Source organism: Dasypus novemcinctus, chromosome 21 (assembly GCF_030445035.2).
Source record: "Dasypus novemcinctus isolate mDasNov1 chromosome 21, mDasNov1.1.hap2, whole genome shotgun sequence".
NCBI lineage: Eukaryota > Metazoa > Chordata > Mammalia > Cingulata > Dasypodidae > Dasypus > Dasypus novemcinctus.
In genome coordinates, this window is record NC_080693.1 from 77,556,444 (window position 1) to 77,568,628 (window position 12,185).

Here is a 12,185-nt window from a genome sequence, read left to right on the forward strand (position 1 = left end):
ACATTATGTGCTTTTCTTAATACATATTAAATGTTAATATGTATTAACGTTTGATAATATGTGTCACATGTCCTAACAGTACCTTTATTTAAAGGATGTTTCTGCTCCTATTTCTACCAATTCAGACCAGCCTTTCTTGAGACTGCTTTAATGAGTATCTCACAATCTATGGATTGACTAGTGTTTTTCAAACGAAGGGTAAAACTTACTGGCGGGTAGCAACCAACATTAAAAATATTAAAACAGGGTATAATCTGATAAGGGTATATATTGTTCTGTGAAATCTTTTCTCAAATATTCACAAATATGGTTGGTAATGTACAGGGTCATAACACAGGTTTCTTACTATGAGACAAGGTCAAAAATGTTTTAAAGTCATTGTATATCATCAGTTTTAAGCCAACAGAATGGTCTACTTTATGGATAAAGGAAAGCCCATTATTCTTAACTCTGAAGGCATAAAACCAAATTTTATGTCTCTATCAGTGCCTTACCATATACAAAGAGGAAAGATCATTTCATTTCCTATAAAACCAAAATACTTTAGGTGGGAAAAAATCATATTTCCCCCATTTAGTGAAGCTTTTAGATATCAGACTGACTGAGGTTTGGGGTGGGGGGTGAGAATCCACTACTTGAGGTGCATAGTTTCTAAAAATTGAAACTGCTTTCTTAGTACAGAGGTGTTTGACTTGTCACACTCGTTCTTAAAAGATGTCAAGTTCTTTTAACTAAAGAGCAGAGAGTCCAAAGACTTTGGACTGAGAAAGACCCATCAAATACAAATCTTATTCCTATAATCCTGATTCCTTCAAGTCCATGCATCTGACTATTTACACAAACTGACAGTTATAAAGCTCATTTTTCTCTGAATTTTCAATTTAGGCTTAATGCTGACTTATGACCAGATATTTTCATGATAAATTTGTAATACAAATCAGGAAAATAGGTCATGAGCTGTGAAATGAAAACTGCAAATTAATGAACATAAAGTTAAATCTATGACGATGCTAAGAGTGTATCTCTAACGAATATCCAAAGGCATCTCATGAAAGCCCCGTGGTTCAGATTTGTCTGAAAAGGAAAGATTTCAGGTTAGTTTAGGCAACAATGAAATCTACCTGTATATCCTTGTAACTGTAGGAGCCTCTATAAGACTCAGAAGAGACTTGTCATGTTACAGTCCAGTTTGGAATCAACTGTGGACTTCTTCTAAGTGTGCAGGCCAGGCCTCACCTTGGGAAAATCTGACTCCAGCAAGCACAGGTTGTCTGATGTCCAAACTCTGTGCTAACAAATATTTGTGTGCCTACTATGTACAATGAGGCATTTCACTAGGGTTGCTTAATCCCTCAACGAATCTTTATTGAGCTTAACTAAGAAGCCATGGTGCTAACACCTACACTGATAACGGGATTCCAAAGCTACTGAGTGACAGAACTCCAGCAATGGATGCTGACTGGGAGAACGAGAAAGTGCTCCTTCAAATGAATGAAGAGAGTTTTAATAGGCAGGGAATGGCAAACTAGGAGAACGAAAACAACAAAATCATAAAAGAGGCGGCTTTGAGGGAAATGCTAATCATGTGGTGTAGGTGAGATCCACCCCAAGAAGAGTCAGTGAAGACAAAACAGACACAGCAGGTACGGTTAGTTTATCAAGAGACTTGCTGTCTCTGACTGCAGGAACAGGTTTTGTAAATAGAGACGTGCAGAATTAAGGAGGAAGCCAGGATCCAGAAAGGAGGGATGGAAGGAGAGATGAGAAAGTACCCAAAGGGGCTACGAATAACTGGAGACACTCAGTGGTAAAGGAGAGAGAGAACAGGAAGCAATTAACAGAAACCTGAAGTAGAGGGATTAGAATTAGGAAGAGAAAAGGCTCACGAAAGAACCAATGGAAAAGAAGAATGTAAAGGGTGGAGAAGGGAGAAATACTAGAAAAGACTGTCAGGAGCCTTGACAGAATAGACAGCAGATAAAGAAACGCAGAGGAAGACTGGCAGAAAGGAGGGGAAATACATATATAAATTGTTCATCAGAGGGCAGGAAAGTTGGGTTGGAAAATTTTCTACCATCATTTCTTCAAATATTCCTTCTGCCCCCTTTTCCTGCTCTTCTCCTTCTGCGACTCCCATGACACATATGTTTGCACATCTCAAGTTCATTTTCTTACTCCACAAGTCTAAAATCATACAGCAGAGATCAGAACTCCTTGTCCTTCTGGGAGGCCTGCCCTTAACTCCATGTTCCCCAGCTGTGAAGTCAGTTTAAGATATAAAATATTTATACCCATGGTAGAAATAAACACTGCTAAAGACTTTTTGCTAATAACCTTTAGAAAGCCCTCTGGCAGGAATATTAATTACTGAGTTGCTTTCTTTCATAAAAATAGATCTCTAATATATGTGTGTATATTTTTGATCTAGGACTGGATGCTTCAGCTTTTCTTAACTAGAAAAGCACATCAACACAGCACTTTATTTTCTTTCAAGCCCTACCTCCCCCCCTCCCCCACCTTCAATCTTTACTGTTGGTGCTTTTAATTTATGTGAACCTCAAAAGAAAAAAAGAAATCTTACCCATAACATACATTCCATCACTGGAGTCATGAAGTTCATTCTAAGACTGCAGCAGATCTGGACTAAGTGCAAGGGATGGTCCTAGTGAGTCTATCAGAGTATCTAACAAAATTCTGTGCTTCCAAAATGCCCAGTAATTTGAGAGAGGTCTGCTTTGCTAATGGTAGTGAGACTGCAAGATTTAAATGAATTCAATGAGTTAATTAAAACTACTTTCTACATAAGAAAGGAAATAAAATGCTGGTGATGACTTTTCTATGTCCATGGGTAAATAGCATAACCTTTCTACACTTCAGTACCCCTCATAAGATGACAATGGGCCACATATTATGTTTTAAGTTCCTTACTAACGGAAACATTCTATTACCTATTATTACTGCTTTTGTTTAAATTTCAACAGGCCAAAACAAAGTAATTCCCACCTGCAGAAAAACCTGTGCATATGTGTATCTTCAATATTAACAATAGACTTTAACATTCAGTTTCAAAATGAAATTGCTTGGGGGTGGGGTGGCTCCTATATTGATGAAACAAATTACAAACATTTCAAGGACTTTTGAGTAAGGTTTCTTACAATGCATGCTATAAACTAGACTAACTTTAAAAGGACAGTTCCTCAATTTTGAATGGCCCTTTAAGGGAGTTATTAAAAAATTGTTCAGAAGTTAATTTACAACCAGGTTTTTTTTAAACAACCCTAGTAGTTTCACCCAAAACAGAAACTGTTCTGTCTCCTAGAATGCGCCCACAAGCCTCAAACAGATTAAAGATAATGAGAATGGGTGAAAACCAAGAGCCTTTTAAGAAAATTACACTAAATCTCTCAGTGGTCACCCAAATTCACACTATTTAAAAAATCACCTAACGGGTAATTCTTACCAGTTTTTAAAAAAATGGATTTATAGAATCCTAATTTTAAAGATTGCCATGGCTCTGTTATTTTCTCATTTGTCATGCCTTTGCATTTCCAGTAAGAATTGCAATTTTCCCCTTTCTAGTAGAGACAAGAAAAAGGTGGCGTTCCAAGAAAGCCACTTCTGTTTTCATGTCCACATTTTTTCCACTCTCTATTTTTTGTTACTTTGTAGTAATCTGAAAAACCAAAATGGTCTTAGTAAAAAAGATATTAAAAAAAGTATTAAAAAATTATATCTATGCATTAAAAAATATATTGCTTTTAGTTCCTCAGGGTAGACGCACTATTCAAAGGCATATAGCTATGAACCAGAAGCTAGATTTACAGGGAAACTTTTAATTTGTAGATAAAAATTGAAAGCAAAGAACATTGCTCCTACTACATGAAAAGATACAATTCAAACCAAAAAGGTCAGTCCCTAAGAGAACAAATTTAAATTGCTTAAATGTGTCAAGATTTTACCCATCCAAATAACTGCCCAAGATCACGGAATGGCACAGCTTTTGTACAAGACCCAAAAGAAAGATGTAAACTGATAAACCATTTAATTTCTTTCTCACCAAAGGAAAAAACAAGACTAATTTGGATATCAACTAATATGATTTGTCTAGAATGGTGTTACAAGATTTTTTAAAAATCCTATACTAGAAAATTATACCTCAATTTAAAAATTATCATTGATTATACACTTTAGATAGATGGTATACCTCAATTTAAAAAATATCATTGATTATACACTTTAGATAGATGGTATGGTATATGAATGTATCTTTAAAAACCTGCTTAATAAATTTAAAAAAAAAATTATTCCAAAGCTCACAAATCATTAGATCTAAGTTTAACATTGGAGTTAAAATTGAAGCATCAACTGTTTAGGGAGGAAAAAAACCACTAGATCCCAAACTCTGCTTTTTTGAGCTAGAAATCTAAAGTTGCTTTTTTGCTAATAGCCCATCATCATTTATTGGAAAAATATTTTCTAGCTAAAAGATAAGGGAAGGAAAATTATTATTTTCCGTTTCTATGATTCAGGAGAAGCCTAGACCCTGACTACTCCTGATTATATTTAGCAACGTCTCTCAGGGCTTCAATCTGACTTCCGAGATACCACATAGCATGGGGATGAGCAAGCAGCTCATCGGGCGCAACTCCTCTGCCTCTTACAAGTGTGTATCCTTGGCCAAGTGACTTGGTCTTTCTGTGAGCCCCAATTTTTCCATCTGTAGAGTAGAAATAGACCTAACTAAATTGGGGAAGAGAAAATGCACAAGCAGACTAAAAATTTCTCTTTATATCACTAAACTGACAAAGCAGTTCATATCCTTTAGCTTCAGAGTATCTAGGGTAAAAAGGAGGCATAGTTTAATAGTTTAACATAAATCAAACACGACTTATTTCCCAGTACTTGCCAATGTTATTCCATTTGATAAAGGTAACTTTTTGGAAATTAATTATAATTTTAAATTGCTCAAAATTTAAACAAATTCCCCCCAAATGAAAGTTCAAGTTCTAAGAAAAAGAATTCTAAAATTATTTAAGTGTTTTAGGAGACACAGGAAATGCTGGTTTTCTTATCTAAGCTAGATTCAAAGAAACATCTTGCCAGCCCTATCTTAAAGATACATTTTCATTAACAATGTCATTAGTAAAATATTCTATTATATAAATTATGAAATAAATCAATAATCCATTAATAAGGAATTGTTTTATTTTTTCTTTTGATACTCAGTTGTCAAAAAGAAGCCGAATGCCTCTAAACTTAATGTTTCTCTGCCCAAAATATAAAGACCTCTTCCAGTAGTGGCAACTCAATTATTCAAGGCTTAACTTTCCATTTTAAAGATTTTCCCCTGGCTCTTGCCTCTCTGGCTGGCCCATCCAGCACCAGTCCTCATGACTTGTTAATACCGCTACTGCGCAAGCACAGCCTAGTGCCAGAGGCCACTTGTTCAGAGCGCCAGTAAATGTTCAGTAGGCAAGGCTGAAACTAAGGATTATGACACACTGTTAGGTGATCCACCAGTTAGTTCAGATTACTATGACAGATAAAAATTACCTGTATTGACCTTAAATTCTAATGAAGAGAATCTCGTCCATCCTTCAAACTAATGATTACTGAGGAGTTCAAAGGCTTAATTTCTTTGGACAAGTAATAACAAGATACATGAGCCAAGAGATTGAATAACAGTAACTTGTTTGCTTCTTTGATGCTAATGCATAGATTTTAGAAAGAGTGAAGGACATTTTCCACAAATAGCACTTAAAAAACAAAACAAAACAATCTAACATTATGAAGTCTTACTTACTTAAAGGAAGAGATCAGAAACATCTAACTTTAATTATATATATTTGTAAAAAGATGATTTGTATTCCTGTTCACAGACATCAAACTGTAGATGTCTCTGAATGAATGGAGCAGAATTACAAGAAATATTGATGCTGATAGTAATCACGGCAAACTTTTTTTTTTCACAGCAAACTCTAGTGGGTTGTTTTCTAATCTGAAATACTGGAAACTCAATTACTGTTACACAGCTTTATAATTAAATGTTCAGGGTAGCCTCTATAAACTTTTCTTTCATTCCTGAGTATTCCCCAGTTATCACATTTCATAAAGCTCAATTACTTTGCTGTTAGTCAGAAAAAAGAAAATAGGATGGCAAGACCTTAAAAAGGGGAGGGAAATGCGATAAAACCTCAAGTTTCCACAGAGAATCATAGAATTTTAATCCACAACTTGTCCTCAATTGGCCCTGAATGAGGATTACATGAGAATTACTAATTTGCCCCCTTGGGGGAGTTATTTTGGATTTCTGATATAAAGAGAGACTGAATATAGGTCAAATCCTATTACCAGAAAGTAATTAAAGTACAAATTATTTTGGCTGTGCAAGAATTGTGATACATAGATTTTGCTCTAAATTATGAGGCTGAAGCTTAGAAATCTTTGTCACTGAGGCACTGGTCTTTTAGGGTGACAACTGTTAAGAGAGGATTGGCCCTTCACTGTTAAGGGTCAAAATCTTTAGGTACATAATTTAATAGTATCTGTCTTAGTTTGCCACAGGGCTGCCAATGCAAAGCACCAGAAATGGGTTGGCTTTCACAATGGGAATTTTATTTAAGGTAAAAAAGCTTACATTCTGAGGCTGTGAAATGTTCAAATCAAGGCACCATTAGAGATGCTTTCTCACCAAAGTCAGCTACTGGTGATCCTAGCATCCTGCCATGATGGCTGCCCTTCTCTGCTGATGTCCCTGCCTTCCCCTCCAGAATCCACCAGAGCTCAGCTATGGGCTATCAGGCATATGGCTTGTCTTTCAGCCTTGAGCTGCTCCGTGGGCCCAGCCTCTTGGGGGCTTCATGCTTACCCATGGGCAGCTAGTAATCCTTGAATCCTTTCTCACAAGGCACAGTAAAAAATGTCAGAGCTCCCTTTTCTGTGGGTATCTCTTCTTCTGTGTCTCCGTTTATATAAGGCCCGGCAAGGGGGTGGAGGGAGACCCAAACTGTATCACACTTCACTGACACAATCCAATCAAAAGGGACTGGATTAATTCAAAACATAATCTCTTTTTGGGATTCACCAAATCACACTGTGCTAGTAGCACACTTTGATTGTGGATTCTTTTCTATACTGTTAAACAGTCTTTCAATTGCACAGAAAAGCTATTCCATGCATACTGAAGCACTCTTTTAGGAAACCAAAAATTTTAGAAATTTTTCTTGAGCTCTTCCCCCTTAAGACCCCATGGAGCTCTTTTTAGAACACAATGAAAAAGTAAAACACTCAAAATAGGATTGTGCATACACATAAATCATATATTCTGCATGATTAAAATTTTAAATTGAAGCAACAAAATATGCTGGCTGTGGCAGTTTGGTATTGTTTATGAATCCCAAAAATAGATACTGGATTATCTTTGTAAACTGGTCTGTTCCTCTGGGCATATTAGTTTGTATTAAATTCAGAGGTTTCACTTCTACTTGATTCAATTATGATCAAGGCTTTGATTTGGCCAGGTCAGTAGGACCTTGAGTCCCCACCACTGTGGGGGGCAGCGATGCAGAGCAAAAATGACCTGGCAGAGGAGAGTTGGCAGTTTTTGGTGCTAGAGCCTCAGGAAGTAAACACACAGGAGAACACAGAGAAATAGAGACCACCCCATAGACACAAACAAAGGCCCCAGGAAGAGAGATGAGTGTAAGGGTCTACAGCTGCAGCTGAGCTCAGAGAGAACCAAGCCCCAGGGAAAGAGACAAGCTTTATACCAGCCTACAGCTGAGATGGGAAGAAGCTGGGACCACGAAGCCATATAAGAAAAAGGAAGACTGAACCCCTGCAGACATCAGTAGTCATCTTGCTCTACCATGGGGCAACAGATTTTGGTGAGGGAAGTAACTTATGCTTAATGGTCTGGTGACTGCAAGTTTCTATACCAAATAAATACCTTTTATAAAAGCCAACAGATGGGAAACGGACTTTGGCCCAGTGGTTAGGGCGTCCGTCTACCATATGGGAGGTCCGCGGTTCAAACCCCGGGCCTCCTTGACCTGTGTGGAGCTGGCCATGCCCAGTGCTGATGCGCGCAAGGAGTGCCCTGCCACGCAAGGGTGTCCCCCGCGTGGGGAAGCCCCCACGCGCAAGGAGTGCGCCCGTGAGGAGAGCCGCCCAGCGTGAAAAGAAAGAGCAGCCTGCCCAGGAATGGCGCCGCCCACACTTCCTGTGCCGCTGACGACAACAGAAGCGGACAAAGAAACAAAAACAGACAAAGAAACAAGACGCAACAAATAGACACCAAGAACAGACAACCAGGGGAGGGGGTGAAATTAAATAAATAAATAAATCTTTAAAAAAAAAAAAAAAAAAGCCAACAGAGTTCTGGTACTTTGCATCAGCACCTCTTTGGCTGACTAATACACTGGTCCTCGTGACAATGATTTATAAACTATTAGAAAATAAGTTCGTTTCTGAAATAGGGGGTTCAAGAATGTTTTCTTCAAAGACCCATGATGCTTCTAACAAATACAAATTTTGCTGTGTGTGTGTATGAATAGGTGTAGACATATACCACTTATGGCAAGAGGGTTCATATCTTCCTCTATGGAGCCATGACTCAAAAACTAAACAAAAGGTTAAAAATCATTGCAACCAAATAAGATCATTTTCATTTATTCTTTGAATAAATAAATTTCTTTTAATTGCATGGTAGAAACTTGATTATTTAACTCAATGAATAAATTAGAGTTTAACCAACCATACTTCCTACCTCTGTGTCCCAGGAATCCTGAAAGACAGGGTTTCTACTACTCCTTTTGGTCTGGGGGGGAAGATGGTTGTCTTCTTCATTGCCATTCCTTCTCCTTTTCCTGAAATTAAATCACAAGGAAGAAAACAAAATCCAACGATTGATAATTCAAACACTTAAACTGTAAGCAAGTGGCAATATATAAACCTGTACTTTCACCTGAGAAAACATAATTCACCAAGGGGTTAAAAGTTGGAAGTGTACCATCATTAGGCACACAGAGCAAAAATAGAAAATAGCAGCAGATAAGGTCATACCTGTAAAACTAATTTCTAAAAAGAGTCCTGACAATTTTAAATTCCTACTTGTATTAAAATAAAAACAGGAAGTGGTGAATGACTAAACTTTCAAATGCTACCTTCTCTGAAATTACAATTCCATGTTACCTAATTTTGTTCTCTTCTGTATAATATTTAAGGCAGTGGGTTTATTTACCCTTAAAATAGTTTAAAAACATGGTGCTACAGAGTATATTAGGTATTTGTGATGGCTTCTAATCTCTGATTTTCTTTCATGCCTGATTATTTCACAATTATCACATTAAACAAAAGCTCTACACCCTCCAAAGTATTAAGTTAATTTTCTGGACAATCACTGTCATATTAACCCAAATTTCCTTGCTACATTAGCTAATATTATGATATAAGTTATTTCACTAGACTATTACTTTGAGATCATAGCATAAGCTACTTAAAATTTCCAGGTTTAAAGAAAAATCACATTTTCAATCAAATATTCTCAGACGCATAAGAGAGAAAAATATGTATGTAATCTATGATAGAATCAAGTGCTCTGGGGGTTGGGGTGGGGAGTTAGTGCTTCACTTGTATGGAACTGCATTTTGGGTTGACTGTGAACTTTTGGAAATGGATGGTGATGATGGGGACATGGCAGTGTGAGTGTAATTTAACAGCACTGAGCCGTATATGTGACTGCTTGGGGGAGAATTTTAGGTCATATATATATTACTAGAATAAAAATTAAAAGATAAAACATAGGACTGTACAACACAGTGGACTTACTGTAGGCAATGGACTATAATTAATAGTGCAATTATAAAAATGTTCCTTCCATGAATTGTAACAGATATACCACACTAATGCAAGGTGTTAATAATGGGGTGGGATATTGGGGAAAAAAATACACCCTAATATAAACTATGGACTACAGTCAATAGTACAAGTATAATACTCTTTCATCAATTGCAACAAAGATACCACACAAATGTAAAGTGTTAACGATTGGGTGGGCACATAGGAACGCTGTATTTTTTCTACAATTTTTCTGTACACCTATATCTCTTAAAAATTAAAAAAAAAAAAGAGAATCAAGTGCTGTCAGGACTTCTACCCCTCCAGTTAAAAAGTAGAAATAAATTAAAGGAGGCATAATTTTAAGCCAAATTGTCTAGAGTTGTCTAATATGGTAGCCACTAGATATGTGGTTATTTAAGTTTAAATTAATTAAAATAAAATTTTAAATTCAGTTCCTTAAGTTACATTAAGTTACATTAGCCACATTTCAACCCTCAATGGCCACATGTGGCTAGCTACCGTATAGACAGCACAGATACAGAGCTCCTGGGTGCTGCCTAAGGATCCATTTGTATAAAGCAGCATAATCTATTATAATGAAACCTCTAATGGTTCAAAAGTCTAGAGCAGGAAAATAAAAGGGAAAACAGCTTTCTGGAAGGTATTTAATTTGGAGCATAGAGACTCTTCTCTAGTTACATCTTTTCTAGGTAAGCAGGGTGGTGCACTGTCAGGCCCTTAACCTTAAAATACGCGTTGAGGTCTGGATATTGGAGAATCTTATTGAAATTAATGAAAGGCCTTGGTGCCCGGAGCTTAATTCCCTGTATTGTGCAACATTCTGAATAAGCCCAACTTTATTAATGAGTTATGGATCCCAATTTAGGCTTGGACTGATTAAAAAACACTAGGTGTGTGGTTCTGATAAAGCTTTAGCCAACCTGCAGTGGGCTGCGTCATTTATCTCATTCTAAGATTCAGTTGTTTGTGAAATAAGATCATCATTTCTGCTCCCGACCTATTCTCCCAAGAGATTAGATTTTACCTGTACATTATTTTGAAGTCCTTAGGTCCACAAGATGGAGGAATAGAGTATGGATTAGAGTGGACTGACTGGTGTTCTGCTGGGGAACTACTGTGATTAGTATGGCAAGAAACTGTAGTAGTGATGTGGAGAGGGTGGCCACGGTGGCTGCTGATGGTCGGGAGAGGGAAGAAGAGATGTGGTGTGGGGGCATTTTCAGGATTTGGAGTTGTCCTGGGTGGTGCTGCAGGGACGGATGCTGGACGTTGTGTGTCCTGTCGTGGCCCACTGGGTGGACTGGGGGAGAGTGTGTACTACAATGTGGACCACTGTCCATGTGCTGCAGCAGTTATCCAGAATGTATTCGCCAGGTGCAGTGGATGTGCCACAATGATGGAAGAGTTTGTTGATGTGGGAGGGGTGGCGTTGGTGGGGTAGGGGTATATGGGGACCTCATATTTTTTGAAAGTAACATTTAAAAGAAAAAAAGAAAAAAAAAAACAAAAAACTAAGTGAAAACTGGGTTTTATTAATCTTTAAATGGATTTGCTATAGCACAAGTTTGAATCAAGCATACTTTTATCCTAATATGATTAGCGAATTTGAGAGGGCTGGTGTTCCAGTAAGAAAGCAGTGTCTGACAAGCAGCCGTTAAACGCCCAAAGAGAAATTCATTAAATGGCAGTACTTTGGTCGCCAATTCTTATTTCACTGGTATACTGACAGCTGACTGTGCTTTGTGCTGCTGAGTCACTTTAGCCCAACTTGTAGGCCTAACTATTTAATCAAAAATGCCAATTTCTTCATTTATAATGGGGGATTATATCTTTCCAGGAACCAGAATATGAATGTCAAGGAGGTTACAGGGTGAAAAAATGAACAAAGGGGAAAACTCTGGGAGAGTTGCATGAAATATCCCCACCTCACAGTTAAGAGTTCATCTCTCAAAGTCCAAGAACTATCTTTCACCTATGGGTGGCCCTCCCCTTTGGATGGCGTCACTGGATTAAGAGTGAGCCCTACTGCTTGTTCTTCATTCTTTCTTTTAAGGCTTGTTGAAAATTCTGTCCTTGGAACATTCTTCTTTCAAAAATGTAATAACTGGCAAGACTACAGCTTCAGCCTCAACACACCATTAGTGCAATCAATCAGATTATAGCTTTTGACATTAACACCACAGACCAGGTTACAAAATCCACAAATACCCCCTAATTGATTAGACATTCTCCCCTAACCATCTAGTTATAGAGTATTATTTAGCATCTGTTACTTCTAAGGATGGCTGATTCCATTACTTTTCATAATTTCATTTCTCTCTAAT

At 37.4% G+C, this 12,185-nt stretch overlaps 1 protein-coding gene across 3 annotated transcripts in view; it reads right to left on the reverse strand.

Annotated features, from left to right (window-relative positions):
- VCF1 (VCP nuclear cofactor family member 1) overlaps window positions 1-12,185 on the reverse strand; it is a 34,435-nt gene that overhangs the window by 5,964 nt on the left and 16,286 nt on the right. For all 3 annotated transcript variants that reach the window (XM_023588742.3, XM_004447476.5, XM_004447475.5), the window contains one exon: window positions 8,768-8,867. In XM_023588742.3, coding sequence (XP_023444510.2) covers window positions 8,768-8,867 — 100 coding nt within the window. The remainder of the gene's footprint in view (window positions 1-8,767; window positions 8,868-12,185) is intronic.